The sequence below is a fragment of the Triticum aestivum genome, chromosome 2D (genome assembly GCF_018294505.1).
Source record: "Triticum aestivum cultivar Chinese Spring chromosome 2D, IWGSC CS RefSeq v2.1, whole genome shotgun sequence".
In the NCBI taxonomy this organism is placed as follows: domain Eukaryota; kingdom Viridiplantae; phylum Streptophyta; class Magnoliopsida; order Poales; family Poaceae; genus Triticum; species Triticum aestivum.
Window position 1 is genome coordinate 8,479,177 of NC_057799.1, and position 16,007 is coordinate 8,495,183.

General features: G+C 45.9%; 1 protein-coding gene across 2 annotated transcripts; it reads left to right on the forward strand.

Annotated features, from left to right (window-relative positions):
- Positions 1-80: 80 nt before the first annotated feature.
- LOC123051014 (golgin subfamily A member 6-like protein 22) lies at positions 81-7,403 on the forward strand. Of its 2 annotated transcripts, none has more exons than XM_044473744.1 (4): positions 81-339; positions 4,636-6,494; positions 6,576-6,659; positions 7,084-7,403. In XM_044473744.1, exons 2-4 carry the CDS (start codon positions 4,691-4,693, stop codon positions 7,182-7,184), a joined length of 1,989 nt encoding a protein of 662 aa, XP_044329679.1. In that variant the 5' UTR covers positions 81-339; positions 4,636-4,690; the 3' UTR covers positions 7,185-7,403. The 2 variants fall into 2 exon arrangements, with proteins under 2 accessions (XP_044329679.1, XP_044329680.1); XM_044473745.1 differs by lacking the exon at positions 81-339 and adding an exon at positions 2,800-2,861.
- The last annotated feature ends 8,604 nt before the right edge of the window (positions 7,404-16,007 follow it).

Consider the following 16,007-nt stretch of genomic DNA (forward strand, 5'->3'; position numbering starts at 1 on the left):
CTCAGCCGTCGATCCCCGGACCTCCCCGATCCGACGGCCATCGCCACCCAACAGTTTTCCGTTGGATTCCCTGCCCGCGGATCAACATCACCACCGCATCTGCTTCTCTCTCCCTCTCTCTCACCCGACTCCAATCTCCTCCTCCTCCTCGAATCCTCCACCCCTCTCCCCGCCGATCAGCCCGCTCGCCCGGCCTCCTCCGCCGCAACCTCGCCGCCGGCAACCCCCCGCGGCTTCCCTCCGGCCACCCACCAGCACTTGCGCGCGTCTCCGTCCAGTACGCGCCCGGGCAACGGCTCTTCCCAGCGGCGCAACCAGCACCGGCACCGCCGATCTCGGGTGAGTCCTCCTCCCGCGCCCCCGCGCCTACGGGCCGGCTCCCCCCCGCCACCGCATTTGGACTCCCGCCGATCGGTTCTCCCGCGATTCCGTTGGTAGGGATTGGGGCTGACAGTTAGAATCGTGTAGTGTAGAGATTCCGTGCGCCCTTTTTGAGGGGAAGCGGCGGAGTCTCCGCTTCTGTTAGCACGAACGGACGATCCCCGGGGAGCTCTGTCCCCTCCGGCGGGCCAACGGGCTAGCACCGTCCATCCCTCTGCTTCCGTTGAATACCAAAGTGTGCAGTCGGATGGATAGCAATTTGCTCTGCTCTTGGTTAGGTTTTGCTCAGCGCGCGCACACACTGTGGTTACTCCAAGTGCCAGTTGACATTACTGCCGGGCTTCATTACATTTTATTTACTAATGTCGCCTAGAAGCAAATCCTTGATGGTGGTAAGTAGTATATGGAAGTGAGTAAATGTGGGGAGGCAGGCATGCTGTGTTAGTTCCAGATTTAATCCCTCCGAACTAGGAAGGGGGTTGTTGAAGCACCGTGCGATCCATGCCGGTGCCCATTCAGCAATTCAGTCGTGACTTAATTGCTGGTGTTTCCACCCTCTGATCATCATGACTTGATTGTTTCTGAATGTGAACGAGATGCCATTTTAGGTGGTAGCTGCCATAAGGGATGTGTGATGAGATATGGTATAAATTTAGTTTTAGGCGGTATTTCCCGCCTATCTCCATTTTAGTATCCAGCTATTAGTGTAATAACCTGCATCAGTGTGGTTCCCCCTTTGTTTATCTGACTTGATTGATTGTGAATGTGTACGTATGCTATTTTGGGAAGCATCTGCCGTATGTCATTAAGAAAAATAAAGATGGGGATTTGCTGCTTATAAAGCCACTTGATCATAGTAGATGTAATTAATTGTGCATAAACAACTTATGTTTTGACAACAGTTATTTAGTGTTTTGCTTAGTTCAATGATATCATGAAATTACCTTAGATCCAAGAAAAAGATCGTGAGAAGACTGAAGGCCTCAAATTTTGTAGTACTAGTACTGCATTTGGTCCTTTGCTGTCACTAGGAGATAAAGGATAGCTTGGCTCGTGGTAAAAAATTGCTCAAGTTATGATTCCCTTAATTGTTTGTGAATATGAACGAGATGCCATTTTAGTTGATACCTGCCATAAGGGATGGCATCAGATATTGTAAGTTTAGTTTCAAACAGTCGAGATTTCCCACTTATCTCCATTTTATTATCCAACAATTATAGTGTAATAATCTGCGTTGGTATGGTTTCCCCTTTGATTATCTGACTTAATTGTTTGTGCATGTGGAAAGATGCTATTTTAGGTAGCAGCTGCCGTAGGTCATTAAGAAAAATAAAGATGGGGATTTTCTGCTTATAGCGCCACTTGATCATACTACATGTATTAATTGTGCATGAAGAATTTTATGTTCTGTTTCATTTAGTTCAGGGTATCATGAAAAGATCTTCATGATATCATTGTAAAAATCGCTGAAGTTACTATTCTCTCATGCTGGCTTATAAGTTGCTATGGTTCATACTTGAAAATCATACAAGATGCCATTTCAACATAAACAAAATGAGACAAAAAGACTTAATATTTATTGTGAATAAAGTCATTGTGATTAATTTTTCATGGTTTACTGCAGTCTGCACTAGATATATAAATATGGTTGTTCATTTTGACTAGATCTAAAACTTGTTACATTGTTTATTTTGATGAGTACTTTGCTAGATCTTGCTGGCTTTGCTTTTACTTACCAGAAGTCTATCTTCTCAAGTTCCTGCTAAAGAGATTGATCTTTTATGCTGTTTGAATCAAAACAACTTTTATACATAGAAGCTAGTATCTAACAGAACATGTGAACTAGATTCTATCTGGATATATTTGTGTAACTTTTGTCTTTTGATTACTGTCTAAACAATGTGATTGCAGTATGATTGTGCATTCATTTAGTAATGTCCTACTCCCTAAAGTAGTGATCTGAAACGTCTTATATTTGTTTACAGAGGGACTATTTGATTGTACTCTCTCTGTTGATTTCTGCCGCCTGTGGGTTCCAAAATCTTATTAATGTTTGTTCAGTAACAAGTCCAATAACATATGTGTTTTATGACACTAAGGTGGTTTCATACTACCATACTCGATTTGAAAGTTATTTGTGTGAGCCTCATTTCTAGCTACTTGCACTAACAAGTAACAAAGTATGGTAAAAAAAGTTAACCATCAAACTTCCATTTTTATTGTAACATCTTACTGAAACTTCATAATATGAAGGTTCTTCCTCATTATATGTGGAATGACTAATGAGCCGTCTTTTCAAAAGCTAATCCAAATTGGAGATGCATGCATTGTCTTTTCAGTTAACACGTTCTCTGTTATCACTTTGGAAATGTTAGTCATCTTTAAATTAACAGATAAGTGAATTTACACAATATGAAGGTCGAGAAGGATTTTAGTTCGAGGCGATGTCTTAATTCAAGAAGAGTTAATACCTGATGCTGGTTAGTGTTTTCATGTTAGCAAGATACTGAATATGTTATCGCCCCACATTTTTAGCTGTACTGTAGGACCCGAAGCATTTCCTTGATTTATATTATTGTCGGCTAACTCTGATACACGATGTCTGGAAATTATTCTTGCACTTAATAATTGTTGGGCACTAGTACCTAAGGCCTCATCAAATATCCTGGAAATTATCAAGAATGCACATCTACATTAGAAGCATTGATGCATTCTAGTACTTGGTTAATTTGTGGGCATTGGAGTACTTGGTTAATTTGTTAATGATCAGGGTTGCTACAACTCATAATTCACTATCTAATTGGGTATTGATGCATTGTATTTGTGCATCTGATTATGTGTCCGGCATTCAGTTAGTCAGTTATTTATTCTCAAATGGTTGTGTGTTTCATGGATTTAAAAGACATAATGTTCTAGAAGGTAATGTGCATGCATTTAGCTAATTAAATGCTTTCATTTGAGCTTAGGCCATTCTACTCTATTCCACGTGCCTCTTTTCCATATAATTTTATCCTTTGTTTCACCATTATATCAATCATTTTGGTTGCCATTTGAATTTTTTTTAATACAATACATTGTCTTTCATAATTCATGAAATACACCATTATTCGGTAAATCAGTACATTGTTGTTTGAAATTTTTAAGCCATGGAAAAGTGGTGCATCAGGGAGGTTTGGCTCTAGATCTGCCCCTGCCCATGATTTCATGTTCGTATAGTTGCATTTTTTGCATAGGTAGGGCTCTGCTAGAGGGCAGGTTCTTACTTTGCCTTGCTCTCGAGCATCGCTGCTGGGCAGCTGATAGGTTTGAGCACCACAGCCTCCCTAGCCATTTTACCTGTCCTCTTTTCTTACAAGCGCTGGAGTGAGCTGAGCATCTATTCATGAGTTGCCCATGCGGCTTGGCAGCTCTGGCTGCTCGTCCTACAGTGGTCTGGGCCATGTTTGCAGCATTGCATCGACGGGCGACTCCCTAGTGGACTGTCACCTGGTTGATAGAATGGCACAAGCAAATCCCAAAGAAAAGCCAGGAGTTTGACTACCACTGGTGCTACATGTATGGTCAATGTTGGAAGCAGGGTCTAGCAAGAAACAAGAAACAGCAGGTTGTTCCAAGATGAGAGCCATGGTATTCTAACTATATAGGGGATGGTATGAAAATTGGTCGAGTGGTGGAGACAGGGTTACCACCCCAGGTTGTACGAGCTGAACCTCCATGAGGAGCAGGGTTTAGTATATGTGTTATGTGTTGCTCCTTTTCGCATGCTGACACCGTGGTCACTTGTTGCCCTGTTTCTCTTGTGCCTATTGTGTTTCTTAATGAAACGGGTTTGTAAATGCCTTTCACCCGTTCTTTACTACAATGACCTTGTCTGGAATTTGGTTGAACTAAACCATGCGATTGATGTATTAGATGCTATGTTAGTATCACTTTTTAATGCTTAAATATTTGCTGCATACTGTTGCAATGTATATGTTCCTTTTGAACAATTATTAAAATGTTGTTCTATGTAACCATCCAGCATTATCACATTTTTTTGAAATTAAAGCCCCATTCAAAGTGCCTTCAGTTTTATGAACCCGCAACAAACTAGAGACAGAAGTCTGAATTCTGAACCATGAACGCTACATCACTGAACTGTCACCTTGAAGTGTTATTCTTTCCTGCCATTATTTGAACAGTTGGTTTTTTTTCCCAATTATCTTCTGTGGTCCATGTTCATCTTATTGATGGAAAGCATTTCATGTGTTACAGGTTTCATCAACATTGATAACTGATAAGTATAATGTAGAAAAGTATTGGAGAAGTCATGCCATCTAGCGACAAGCAATTAGCATTCTCGGTGAAAACAGCAGCATCTCGTGAGCTGCTAAACAAAGGTACAAACATCATAAATATGTCTCAAGGCACTTCTCTGCCGCCAAAGGATAAAGGTGCTGCTGAAGAACCTTTCAAGGCTGTGGGCACAAAACGGCTGCATACTGATGCTCCTTCAAGCCCCGTTTATCATAATGTTTATGTACGGCGAAAGGTGGAAACAGAACAAAATAAAGTGAACTCGTCTCCGGAGATGAAGGTTAGTGGCAAGGACAAAACAAAGCAGCAGGAGGAACAGCGAAATGTGGAAACTGAACATAGTAAAGTGAGTTGCTCTCAAGAGTTGAAGGGTAGTGGAAGTGAGATAACAAAAGAGCAGGAGATACAGAGAATGGAAACTGAACATAGTAAAGTGAACCCTTCTCAAGAGTTGAAGGGTAGTGGAAGCGAGAAAACAAAGGGGCAGGAGGAACGGAAAGTGAAAACTGAACATAGTAAAGTGAACCCTTCTCAAGAGTTGAAGGGTAGTGGAAGTGAGAAAACAAAAGGGCAGGAGATACAGAAGATGGAAACTGAACATAGTAGAGTGAACCCTTCTCAAGAGTTGAAGAGTAGTGGAAGCGAGAAAACAAAGGAGCAGGAGGAACAGAAAGTGAAAACTGAACATAGTAAAGTGAGCTCTTCTAAAGAGTTGAAGGGTAATGGAGGAGAAAAAATAGAAGAGCAAGTGGATCAGCAAATGGTGCAATGTGATCAAGTCAGTAAGCCAGAAGTGGGACCTCCTATTGCTGAATCTGGAATAAAAGAGCAGGATGAACAGCAAACGGTGCAAGTCAATAAGCCAGAAGTGGCACCTCTTATTTCTGAATCTGGAATAAAAGAGCAGGATGAACAGCAAACGGTGCAAGTGAATAAGCCAGAAGTGGCACCTCCTATTTCTGAATCTGGAATAAAAGAGCAGGATGAACAGAAAACGGTGCAACATGATCAGGTGAATAAGCCAGAATTGGCACCTCCTATTGCTGAATCTGGAATAAAAGGGCTGGATGAGCAGCAAACGGTGCAACATGATCAGGTCAATAAGTCAGAAATGGCACCTATTCCTGAACCAGGAATAAAAGGTCAGGATGAACAGCAAATGGTGCAACATGATCAGGTCGATAAGCCAGAAATGGCACCTCCTATTGCTGAAACCGGAATAAAAGAGCAGGAGGAACAGCAAACTGTACAACATGATCAGATCAATAAGCCAGAAGTGGCACCTCCTATCTCTGAATCTTGCATAGAAGAGCAGGAGAAACGGCAAATGGTACAACCAGATCAAGTCAATAAGCCAGAAGTGGCACCTCCTGTTGCTGAACCTAGGATAACAGAGCAGGAGGAACCGCAAATGGTACAACATGATCAGGTCAATAAGCCAGAAGTGGCACCTCCTGTTGCTGAACCTAGGATAACAGAGCAGGAGGAACCGCAAATGGTACAACATGATCAGGTCAATAAACCAGAAGTGGCACCTACTATTGCTGAATCTGTAGATCTAGTCTCATCTGAAATGTCTGAATCTGGAGGGCTAGAGCCATCTAAATCTCCTGAAGAAACACATGCAGAAACTGTACCAAAGATAAATGAGCTGCCGATTGCTTCTGCTAACGAGCCACCGGTCGCTCCTAGTGCCACCGTTCAAGGTGATATCCATAGACCAGGCAACCAAAACCCGTACTGGAGTGAGAGATATGATCGATTACAGACATATTTGGAGAACTGTGATCGGTCACCCCAGGAGGGTTATATGCGAAGTAAGAAATTTGGGTAGCAACCTTAGTTATTTATGAAATTATTTCTGTCACAGGGTATTGACTTCTTCCTCCTAATTACAGTGCTTAGGTCACTCTCAGCAGCCGGTCGAAGCATGCATGCGATTGAGCTGGAGAAAAGGGCAATACACCTCCTAGTGGAGGAAGGTGATACTTCACTTGCCTTATTTTGCTTTCTTATCATTCTTGAAGCTTATATTTCAGCCGTCATATTGGACTGTCTTATCAATTTGCATATTTATGCTGCAAAATCTCAGTAGCTTGATATTGTGGTAACCTTATTGGTATGGGTAGCATCTGATGCATGGTATCTCTATTTGAATAATGGAACACTCTGCCTGAATATGTTTCAACATCGATAAATATATGTTTTAATTTAGTTTTCTGCAATCTCAACGCTACAAGTCCTGAGTGATATTAATTGTTTGAATCTGTGAGTCATGCATTTGCCATCTTTTCATTATGGCCCAATTCGGCAAGTATTTATCGGGCCGACATGTTACCGAAATCAGTTCTTGTATATTTGTTTTAAGAACTTACATCCTGCGTGCGTTAACACTAAATCGCGCAGGTAAAGAGCTGCAACGGATGAAGGCTTTGAATGTTTTGGGGAAAGTTTCTCCGAACGGCCCTTCGAAGCAGGATCCCTTGCAGCGGCCGTGCCAGAAATGAGACGGTTGAAGATATCTCTGTAGAGCCAAAAATATATGCATCATGTATACATTGCAGAAAGGACATGTTCTGCTCAGAACTTTTCTTTTCGGGTTTTTTTTCCTTTTCCTTTCGTTTTTTACCTATATACTCGGCGCTGTGCTGTGGGTATGTTGTTATATGGTGTAATTAAAAGAGCAACTTGTTTGGATAAACCTGTCAGGCTTAATGGCCAGTTTATACCCCTGCGTACCATCTGATTTATTCTTCCTTCTTTGAGTTGGAATTTGATATTCTTTTTCCTTTTTTTTTGAGCAATTTGATTTATTCTTTTGTTATGCTGTGCTTGTGCAGATAGTTTGCTAAAAAAAATCTGATAAGGTGACAGTTTTGTCTGGTTGATTATGTCGTTAGCATATGCCTTGGATGGTGGCATGTGGCACAATGCATGCTTGACATGTACTGTCAGTTGGTATTTTAACTGGATTTTTTTTTTTTTTGCGAAACTGACTCCTGGTTCTGCCTGTGCATTTTTTTCTTCAAATATTCAAATTTTAAATTAAAAAAACTTTTGAACCGGGTGTTCAAATTATGAGCCATATTCGCCATTGTGTTCCTTGTGCTGTTGGCTTTGAAACAAGATCAACACATTGACAAGTTTCTGTTCAAATTATGAGCCATATTCACCGTTGTGTTCCCTGTGCCATTTGGGCCAGCCCATCTCCGGGCGACTGTTAAATTTCGTCTTTAATTTTTCCTTTTTTTTCTTTTTTTCTACTTTAAAATAATATGGGACTTCAGAAAAGTTCCAAAATTTTAAATATGAGAATTTTGAAATAAATTTTCAATAAATCATAAAATGTGTGCATGCAAAAAATGTTTGCTTATTCAGAAAAATGTTCAAAATTTTGAAAACATATGCGTGGGAAATAAAAAAATGTTCATGATTTTTTAAAAATTTCACGTACTGAAAAATGTTCGTGAATGAAAAAATATCCTGAAAATTCAAGAACTGTTTGTGACTTACAAAATAGTTTATTCATTCCTAAAATGTTCGCTGATTAAAAAAATGATCATGCATTTCAAAAAATGTTCGTTAAATCAAAAAATGGTCACGTATTTCAAAAATTGTCTCACCAATTTCCAAAACAATGTTCGTCCATTCTAGAAATGTTCACGGTTCAAAAAAATTGTTAAAAAATGTTCACAATTTTTAAAAAAGTTTGTAAATAGTATAAAATGTTCGAAAATTTGTAAAAGTGCTTATGAATTTGAAAAATGTTCACGATTTCAGATATGTTGACGAGTTTAAAAAAAGTTCATGATTTCACGAAATTGAGAGTGATAGTTTATCTCAGCAAATGTGATCATGGCCATTGGAGATTATGATTTTTTTTTCACCCGTTGCAACTGATGAGCCCTTTTGCTAGTTAGTATTTAAAAAGTCAAACTAATTTATGTTTGGCCAAGTATATAGGGAAAACATGATATTTTCCTCCATGAACTTGCTCAAGATGGAAAAGCTTGACTTTTGGAAAGAAAAGAATACACCTTATATTCTGAAAATGGAGAGAGCACTTATTTCATCCCCTAGTGTCTATCAATTTGGACCATCAGATCAACTGGTTGGATGGACTGTATTCGCCCGTCCGATAGTGAAAAGGTGTTCATCTAAACTGACCCCACACACTAACCGTTAGTGTCAAACTAAGAACTGTTAAAGCATCTGCAGTCGTTCCCCCCGGACTCGAAATACGCCGCTTGGGGGCGAACTGGCGGAAATTTCGGCGTGACGTCGTTTTTTCAAACACAAATTTCGGCGTGCACGAATTTCAATGAAATTTAGGCGGTTTTCATTGATATTTATACTAAAAACTTAGAAAAATAGAACTACGCCGCCACCGCCGCCCCGAGCCTACTGCAACCAGAGGAGCTTGAAGAAGGCGGTGTAGTCGCCGCTGTCACCGTCATCGTCGTCGTCCTGCACGCCGCCGCCATCCTTGCCGCAGCTCTGTCCTGGGTCACCGTGGCGGACGAGGTTGGTCAGCGCCGGCGCCGCCTCCTCATCGCTGTCCTCGAGGACGATGGTGCCGCCCTCCTCGCGGCCGCGGCGCCGAGCGGCTATCTCCCCGAGAGCACGGCGCTGGCGCTCCATCTTCTCTTGAACGTAGTCGTCCCACGCCCATTTGAGGCCGGTTTTGAGGTCGGCGGCCATGTCGACATGCTCTTGCTTGACAACGACGGGCGGCGTCGCCGGCTCCTTCTTTGGCCTGACCAGGCGAAGATGGCCGCGAGGAGGAGGGGAAGGTTGGCGGCAGCCCTCACTTATGACGAGGCAGCTGCCGCGGCTGCGCCGGCGCTCCGGCGTCTCCTGGGGCTCGTCCTTGACGGCGGCGAGCGGCGTCGTCGTGTTGGAGGAAGAGGACGACGCCCCCGCCATGCGCTGCGGTAGCCACGAGTTGCCGCTCCGGTGTGAGAAACATGGCGTCGGGTACTCCAGCGCCGGCGCATTGCCGCCCTCGATGTGCTCGAGGACGGCGTGAAGCGTGCGCCCGGGAATGCCCCACCACTGAAGGCGGTTGTCGGAGTTGTGGCGCCCCCGTGGCACCAGCGCAGCGCGTCGTTCGTGGACGCGAGCTGGTCGGCGTGGCGGCGCTGGAAGTACGCCGTCCATAGTGCGTGGCTATCGGAGGCGTACCTCGCTTGCTGCCGCGCTTCCTCCGATAGCGCCGCCCGAATACGCGCGATCTCGGCGCGGCGTTCGGCGTCGGAGGGCGGCAGGTGCATGGGGACGCCGCTGGCGCTGAGCCTCCACGAGCCCGGCACGTGCATGTCGGGCGGTGCCGGGTAGTTGGCCTCTTAGGGGAGGCGCGCCTCCCACTTGTGTAGATGGCGGCGGCCAAAGCCGTTGGCCGCCGCTCCGTCGTCGGGATCCTCTACGCCATCGGTTGCGGGCTTGAGACGGGGGGAGAGAGAGGGCGTCGGCGGCGAGAGAGAGAGGCTGTGGCGAGGCAAGTCTGCGTCCAGCGGCGAGGGAGGGTGGCTTTTATAGCGCCGAGGGGCGGCGAGCGGATGGTAGCAGTGTGGACGCGTGGCGGGAGGGGGCTGGACGCGCGGCGACACGCCGTCACTGCGCCGCCCGTGAATCAATGGAAGGCTGACTGGCAGGCAGCCTTGGCATTGATTCCCCCGGGAACCTAGGCGATGAGGACAACGACTGTTCTCGGTGTCGCCCAGTGCTGACTCGGCGGGTCCATGCTGTACGATTTTGTTTTTGCCAAATTCGTTTCCCCGGGCGGCGGGCGCGGTGGGTTCGGACTGGGTCCATCAGCGCTAATTCGGGCTCTAGCCGGTGAAAGGGCGGGGGGGGGGGGGGGGGGGGGGGGTCCAGTCACCGTGTCACACACGTCCGGCAAGGTACCAGCAAGCTAGCGCACTGACCAAATATTTTCCGGCGAGAAGGAGACGTCGACGGCGGCGACTCCGCACTACGTAGTGCGTGGGGTCACCCCAGGTAAAGCCATGGCCGGCCGTCGGACTCGATCCGGTCAGGAGGCGACAGCGCGTGCAGCCTAGGACGTTAGCCCGTGACAGCCGACCTGTGTGTCCGGGCGTGGGAAACGGCCCGGAGTAGCCCGGCTCCGGCCGTCCTTAAATACCGCGCACACGGCCGCTCACTGGGCACACGTCTCCGGCGAGCTTCTCTGCTGTGATAGTGCCAGGCCTGTGACCGCAGCGCCGGCGACAAGGCGACCGTCTGCCCCGACGTTCCCATGGCCGGCCACCGGAACAAGGTCTCCTGGTCCTCCGGCCTCTGCGGCTGCTTCGACGACCTCGGCGGCTGTAAGCTTAGTTTGATCTCTCCGGTTCATTAATTCAGAGCAACGCTGGTATCTGATATGTAATATGGAGTACAACATAATAAGTACTCCCTTCATAGAGAGATATAAAGAGCGTTTAGATCACTATCATGGACAAAGAAGATACACTCATGCAAGCAATTCTACCATGCACCGAATATTTCATGCAGGGATCCATCGTCCACCGCGTGATTTGAGATTCGTGCTGTATTTTTTCAGGTTTGGACGTTTCGTAGTTTCTATCAAAATGTTTTAGCGAGGTACCGTTGTGCACTAGTAATATAATCTAAAACAAGTGCACTCTTATTTATAGGTACACACGAAATCTTAAGGTACGCCTTAGGAAAAGATTTTTTTTTTGCAAGCAAAACATTATGTAGCACTCCGAAACAAGACAAAATATTGGCTAAAACAAAACAAAAGCATAAATCTCACAGCAGCGCTGGACTGTAGGCCGATGCATGGGATATCCCTTGCACAGTAGAAAAACCATGCCCGATGATAGAAACAAGAAAAGAAAGCTAATAAAATTATATAAAATCTAAGATAAGTGGGCTTCTTTTAACAGCTCGTGCATCATGTGCAACCTACAGGCTGCCTGACACTCTTCTGCCCGTGCATCACCTTCGGAAGGATCGCCGAGATCGTCGACAAGGGGGCCATATGTGAGTTTGTCTATGCCCCCCACAAGAAAAATACAACTATATACTTGTGTTTTCACTAATTGTTGAACGATAACTTGATCGGGTGTCCGTATCAATGAATGAATGAATTCTACTATTGCTCTCCTCAGCATGCTGTGCGAGTGGGACGATGCATGTGCTGCAGGGCTTGGGGACGTCGGCGATAGGCTCCATCCTCTACCACTGCTGCGATCGTGCCAGGCTGCGGGCGGAGCACGGGCTGGAGGAGAAGCCATGCGCCGACTGCTGCACACCTTCTGCGGGTATTGTGCCCTCTGCCAGGAGTATCGCGAGCTCAAGGGTCGCGGCTTTGACATGCAGGCGGGATGGCATGCCAACATGGAGAGGATGGGGAAGACTGTCGCGCCCCAGATGAACCAGGGGATGACTCGTTAGTCAATTGAGCAATGCAGACGGTTACTCTTCTCTATATATCCTGGCTAGGGGTGTCAACGTCCAGCTACTCGTTCAGTCTTACTTTTTTATCCATGTATGTGTCGGTGTGCTTAGCTGTTGCAAGTTGTTCTTCATCCAACCAGTCACTTCCCACCATGTGTCAAATCTATGTGCAACCAATAAGGCATGTTATCATATCTTTGTGTAGAAGAAACAGAGGTTCGCCCCGGTAATGAGTGCAATCACGTTTGGGTATGTAATATCTATGGCAGCTACCTTCAATCTTCAAAAATTTGTTGAGGGAACCTTAAATCTCCAAATGCTATTAATGGATGTAGTGACCACACGTATTTGTATGGGTCGCATGGTTTGGACATTTATATGTGTTTTTTCAGGGCCATTTATATATGTGTTCCTGAAGAATTAAATATTCGGGATCCCAAAACAAACCATAATGCACAACGTCAAATTGCAGAGGTTGCTACATGGGTTAAAATAGTCTTGTATAATGTGGTACAACCAGCTAAGTGAATTAATTTCTCGTGAAAAGATGTTACACAAATCATGATGATTGTCCTTGCGCATTTATTAAGAGATCTCGTAAACAATCCTATATTATCTCAATTTATGTTGATATATAAATATGATCAGCAATGATAGTGGGATAGAATAATCTAGTTCTTACCTTACGTTAGAGCTTTGGATGATAGACTTGTGTGTGGGGGGGGGGGGGGGGGGGGGGGGGTAAAAACAAGCTGTTCTTGGGGCACAACTTGACCACCTTCCGGAAAGAGGTTTAGTTCACTAGTATGCATATATAGAAAGGGTTCTTCAAAGATTTAATATGGATAAATCTCACCCTCTTAAAAACTCCGTCGTATACATGAACTACTTGTTGCTCTAGTTGTGAGCACACTCCCTTTAATACCCTAAGGGTGCGAGTTTAAACCCTCCAAGCTACTAGGATTTGTTTTTCTAAGCACGACGAGGCCTTCCACCCGGCCAAGGTTTGGGTTGTGCTAAATTATTCATACAAGTACTATTTGACACTATCTGAACGCTTAGATTCAAATTCATCCAAATATTTTTGAAAAGTACCAAAGCTTCTCAAGGTTCAACGAGATTTCCGGTATCTTACTGGAATTCTGACCGCAATTAAAACCTTACTCACTGCTCATCAAGGGTGTTTTGACTCAGCACAGTAATTTTGTTATGAATAATTGTCATGGTCGACCTTTTGCTCCCCACCGGCCACCAGTTATCGAGTGCCGCTTTTCACCATGAAAGGACTGTCGAAATATCGTGAAATACACTCAAAGACAGCAGCAGCACCATGAGATGGATGAGCACCGACATACTCACCGCTTGTTAAGCAAATAGGAACAGAAGCATATTCTCTTGTCCTTAAAGCCTAGCTAGCCACTGGCAATAAGCTTTGTTGCCTATGTGGGCTCAATCAATTCTTTTGACAAATAGAAATGTTTGGGCCATCTTCATAGTTGAGTATTGATTCTTCTTGATCTTGTTGGTGACTTGCTGTTAAGGTTCCAAAAGTATTCAACAATATATGCAACGGATGAAGTCCATAAATCATGGGCCACGGAGTCTCTCCAATTGAAAGTTAAATCCAGAGGGATGGCCGGCCGCTAGGTTGACGGTTATGTTGGGCAAGGTTTTTTAATTCCGTTTCCGGGTTTTTTGGGATGAACCGGAAAACCCGGTTTCCAAAAAATCTGTATTTTTTCGTTCAAAATTTTCAAATAAATTTTGAATTCAAAAATATATAGCATCAAACTAATATCTATGATGATAATACCCACACAAATATCTATGATGATAAAACCGCTTGTGTTGCATAAATGCAAATAGCCAACGCTAGTTGCATACATTTCAAACTATTTTTCAACAAACCGAATAAAATTCATGCAAACACGGGCGGATTTCATACAAACATGACGGATTTCATACAAACACGGCGAATTTAACTACATTTTGAAGATTTAGAACAAAAAAGAGACCCGTCCCTAAACTTATCCTACAGCGGTGGTGCCCGGCGTCCAAGCCCGTGTCGTCCTCCTTCCGGCTTCCGCCATCTCCATGAGCACCGGCGGTAAGACCGATGAAGTGATGGTGCGGCCTCCGACAATGAAGAGTAGAACATGGGAGACGGACCGGTCCACATGGGATACCAGGCCTCGCCTCCTCCCGTGGCCTACTCCTCCTCGGAGGAGTCCGCGTCTTGTCCGTCGCCGGTGGACATGAGGTCCACGAGGGAAATGGTGGCGCGTTGGCTATGTCTCCCCAGGCTGGTTGATGGTTCGTCGGCGGCACGTAGGAGGCGCAACTGGCTATGTTCTCCTTCGCGATCGCATGTAGCTGCACCTCCACGGCTGCCGCTTCCTGCCGAGCGGCGGCCTGAGCGCGGACGGCATCGTAGATGGCATGCTGCTCCGCGATGAAATTTGGGTTCCTCGCCCGCGACCATGGACGCTATGGCGTCCTCTCTCGCGCGCTCGCCGTAGATCTGCCCCTCCGCCAGCCGGTGCTACTCCAGGAGGACCAGGTTGTACCATTGTTCTTCCTGCGCCTGCGGGAACACCGACAAAGGCGCCGGCGCAGGCTGCACCTCCACCATGATGGTGTTAAACTGCGCCTGCTCCATGGTGAAGCCGTCGTGCACAGCAGGCGCGGGAGCAGCTGCGGAGTCGTCGGAGCCCGTCTCCATCGTGGTGCTGTCCTCGTCGTCGGAGACCTCGAACGAGCTGGCCACTGCTTGGCACAGCGGCTATGCCAGGTGGCGGCAAGGGCGGCCACCGCGTGCTTCATTTCCGGTGACAGACTGTCCCACAGGGCTTTCCCGTTGGCGGTCATGGCGGATGCAATGCAAGGGAGGAGGATGTGGAGGGGCTGGTGTTGTGGCCTGGTGTTAGCCGGGTGTGGCCGCCTTTATATAGTGGATTCCGGTGAGGCCATGCATCCGGGTGCGTCAATGCGCGACACCGGAGTGAGTTTCTCGGCCGGCGAGCCTGCTTAATGGCGGCAGACGACCATACATCGGTATTGAACGGGCGCCGTAGATATCCGTCCTACCCCGTCCAGTCACACGTCTCCGGCATTGAACAGGCGCGGACACCGGAGACGCGTGATACGTCTATTTTGCATCACGCTTTTATATCGATATTTATCGCATTATGGGCTGTTATTACACGTTATGTCACAATACTTATGCATATTCTCTCTTATTTTACAAGGTTTACATGAAGAGGGAGAATGCCGGCAGCTGGAATTCTGGGCTGGAGAAGGAGCAAATATTAGAGACATATTCTGCACACCTCCAAAAGTCCTGAAACTTCACGGAAGTCATTTTTGGAATTAATAAAAAAACTAAGCGAAGAAAGTACCAGAGGGGGCCCACACCCTGGCCACGAGGGTGGGGGGCGCGCCCCCTACCTCGTGGGCCCCCGGCAGGCCTCCGGTGCCCATCTTCTGCTATATGAAGTCTTTCGTCCGAGAAAAAATCATAAGCAAGCTTTCGAGAAGAAACTCCGCCGCCACGAGGCGGAACCTTGGCGGAACAATCTAGGGCTCCGGTAGAGCTGTTCTGTTGGGGAAACTTCCCTCCGGGAGGGGGAAATTATCGCCATCGTCATCACCAACGATCCTCTCATCGGGAGGGGGTCAATCTCCATCAACATCTTCACCAGCACCATCTCCTCTCAAACCCTAGTTCATCTCTTGTATCCAATCTTTGTCCCAAAGTATCAGATTGGTACCTGTGGGTTGCTAGTAGTGTTGATTACTCCTTGTAGTTGATGCTAGTTGGTTTATTTGGTGGAAGATCATATGTTCAGATCCATTATGCATATTAATACCCCTCTGATTATGAACATGAATATGATTTGTGA

Bases quoted from the DNA above. Each gene is read 5' to 3' on its own strand.
- LOC123051014 (XM_044473744.1), top strand. From the start codon at position 4,691: ATGCCATCTAGCGACAAGCAATTAGCATTCTCGGTGAAAACAGCAGCA. The intron at 6,495-6,575 runs GTAAGAAATTTG...TCCTAATTACAG, and splicing joins CCAGGAGGGTTATATGCGAA to TGCTTAGGTCACTCTCAGCA. The intron at 6,660-7,083 runs GTGATACTTCAC...TAAATCGCGCAG, and splicing joins ACACCTCCTAGTGGAGGAAG to GTAAAGAGCTGCAACGGATG.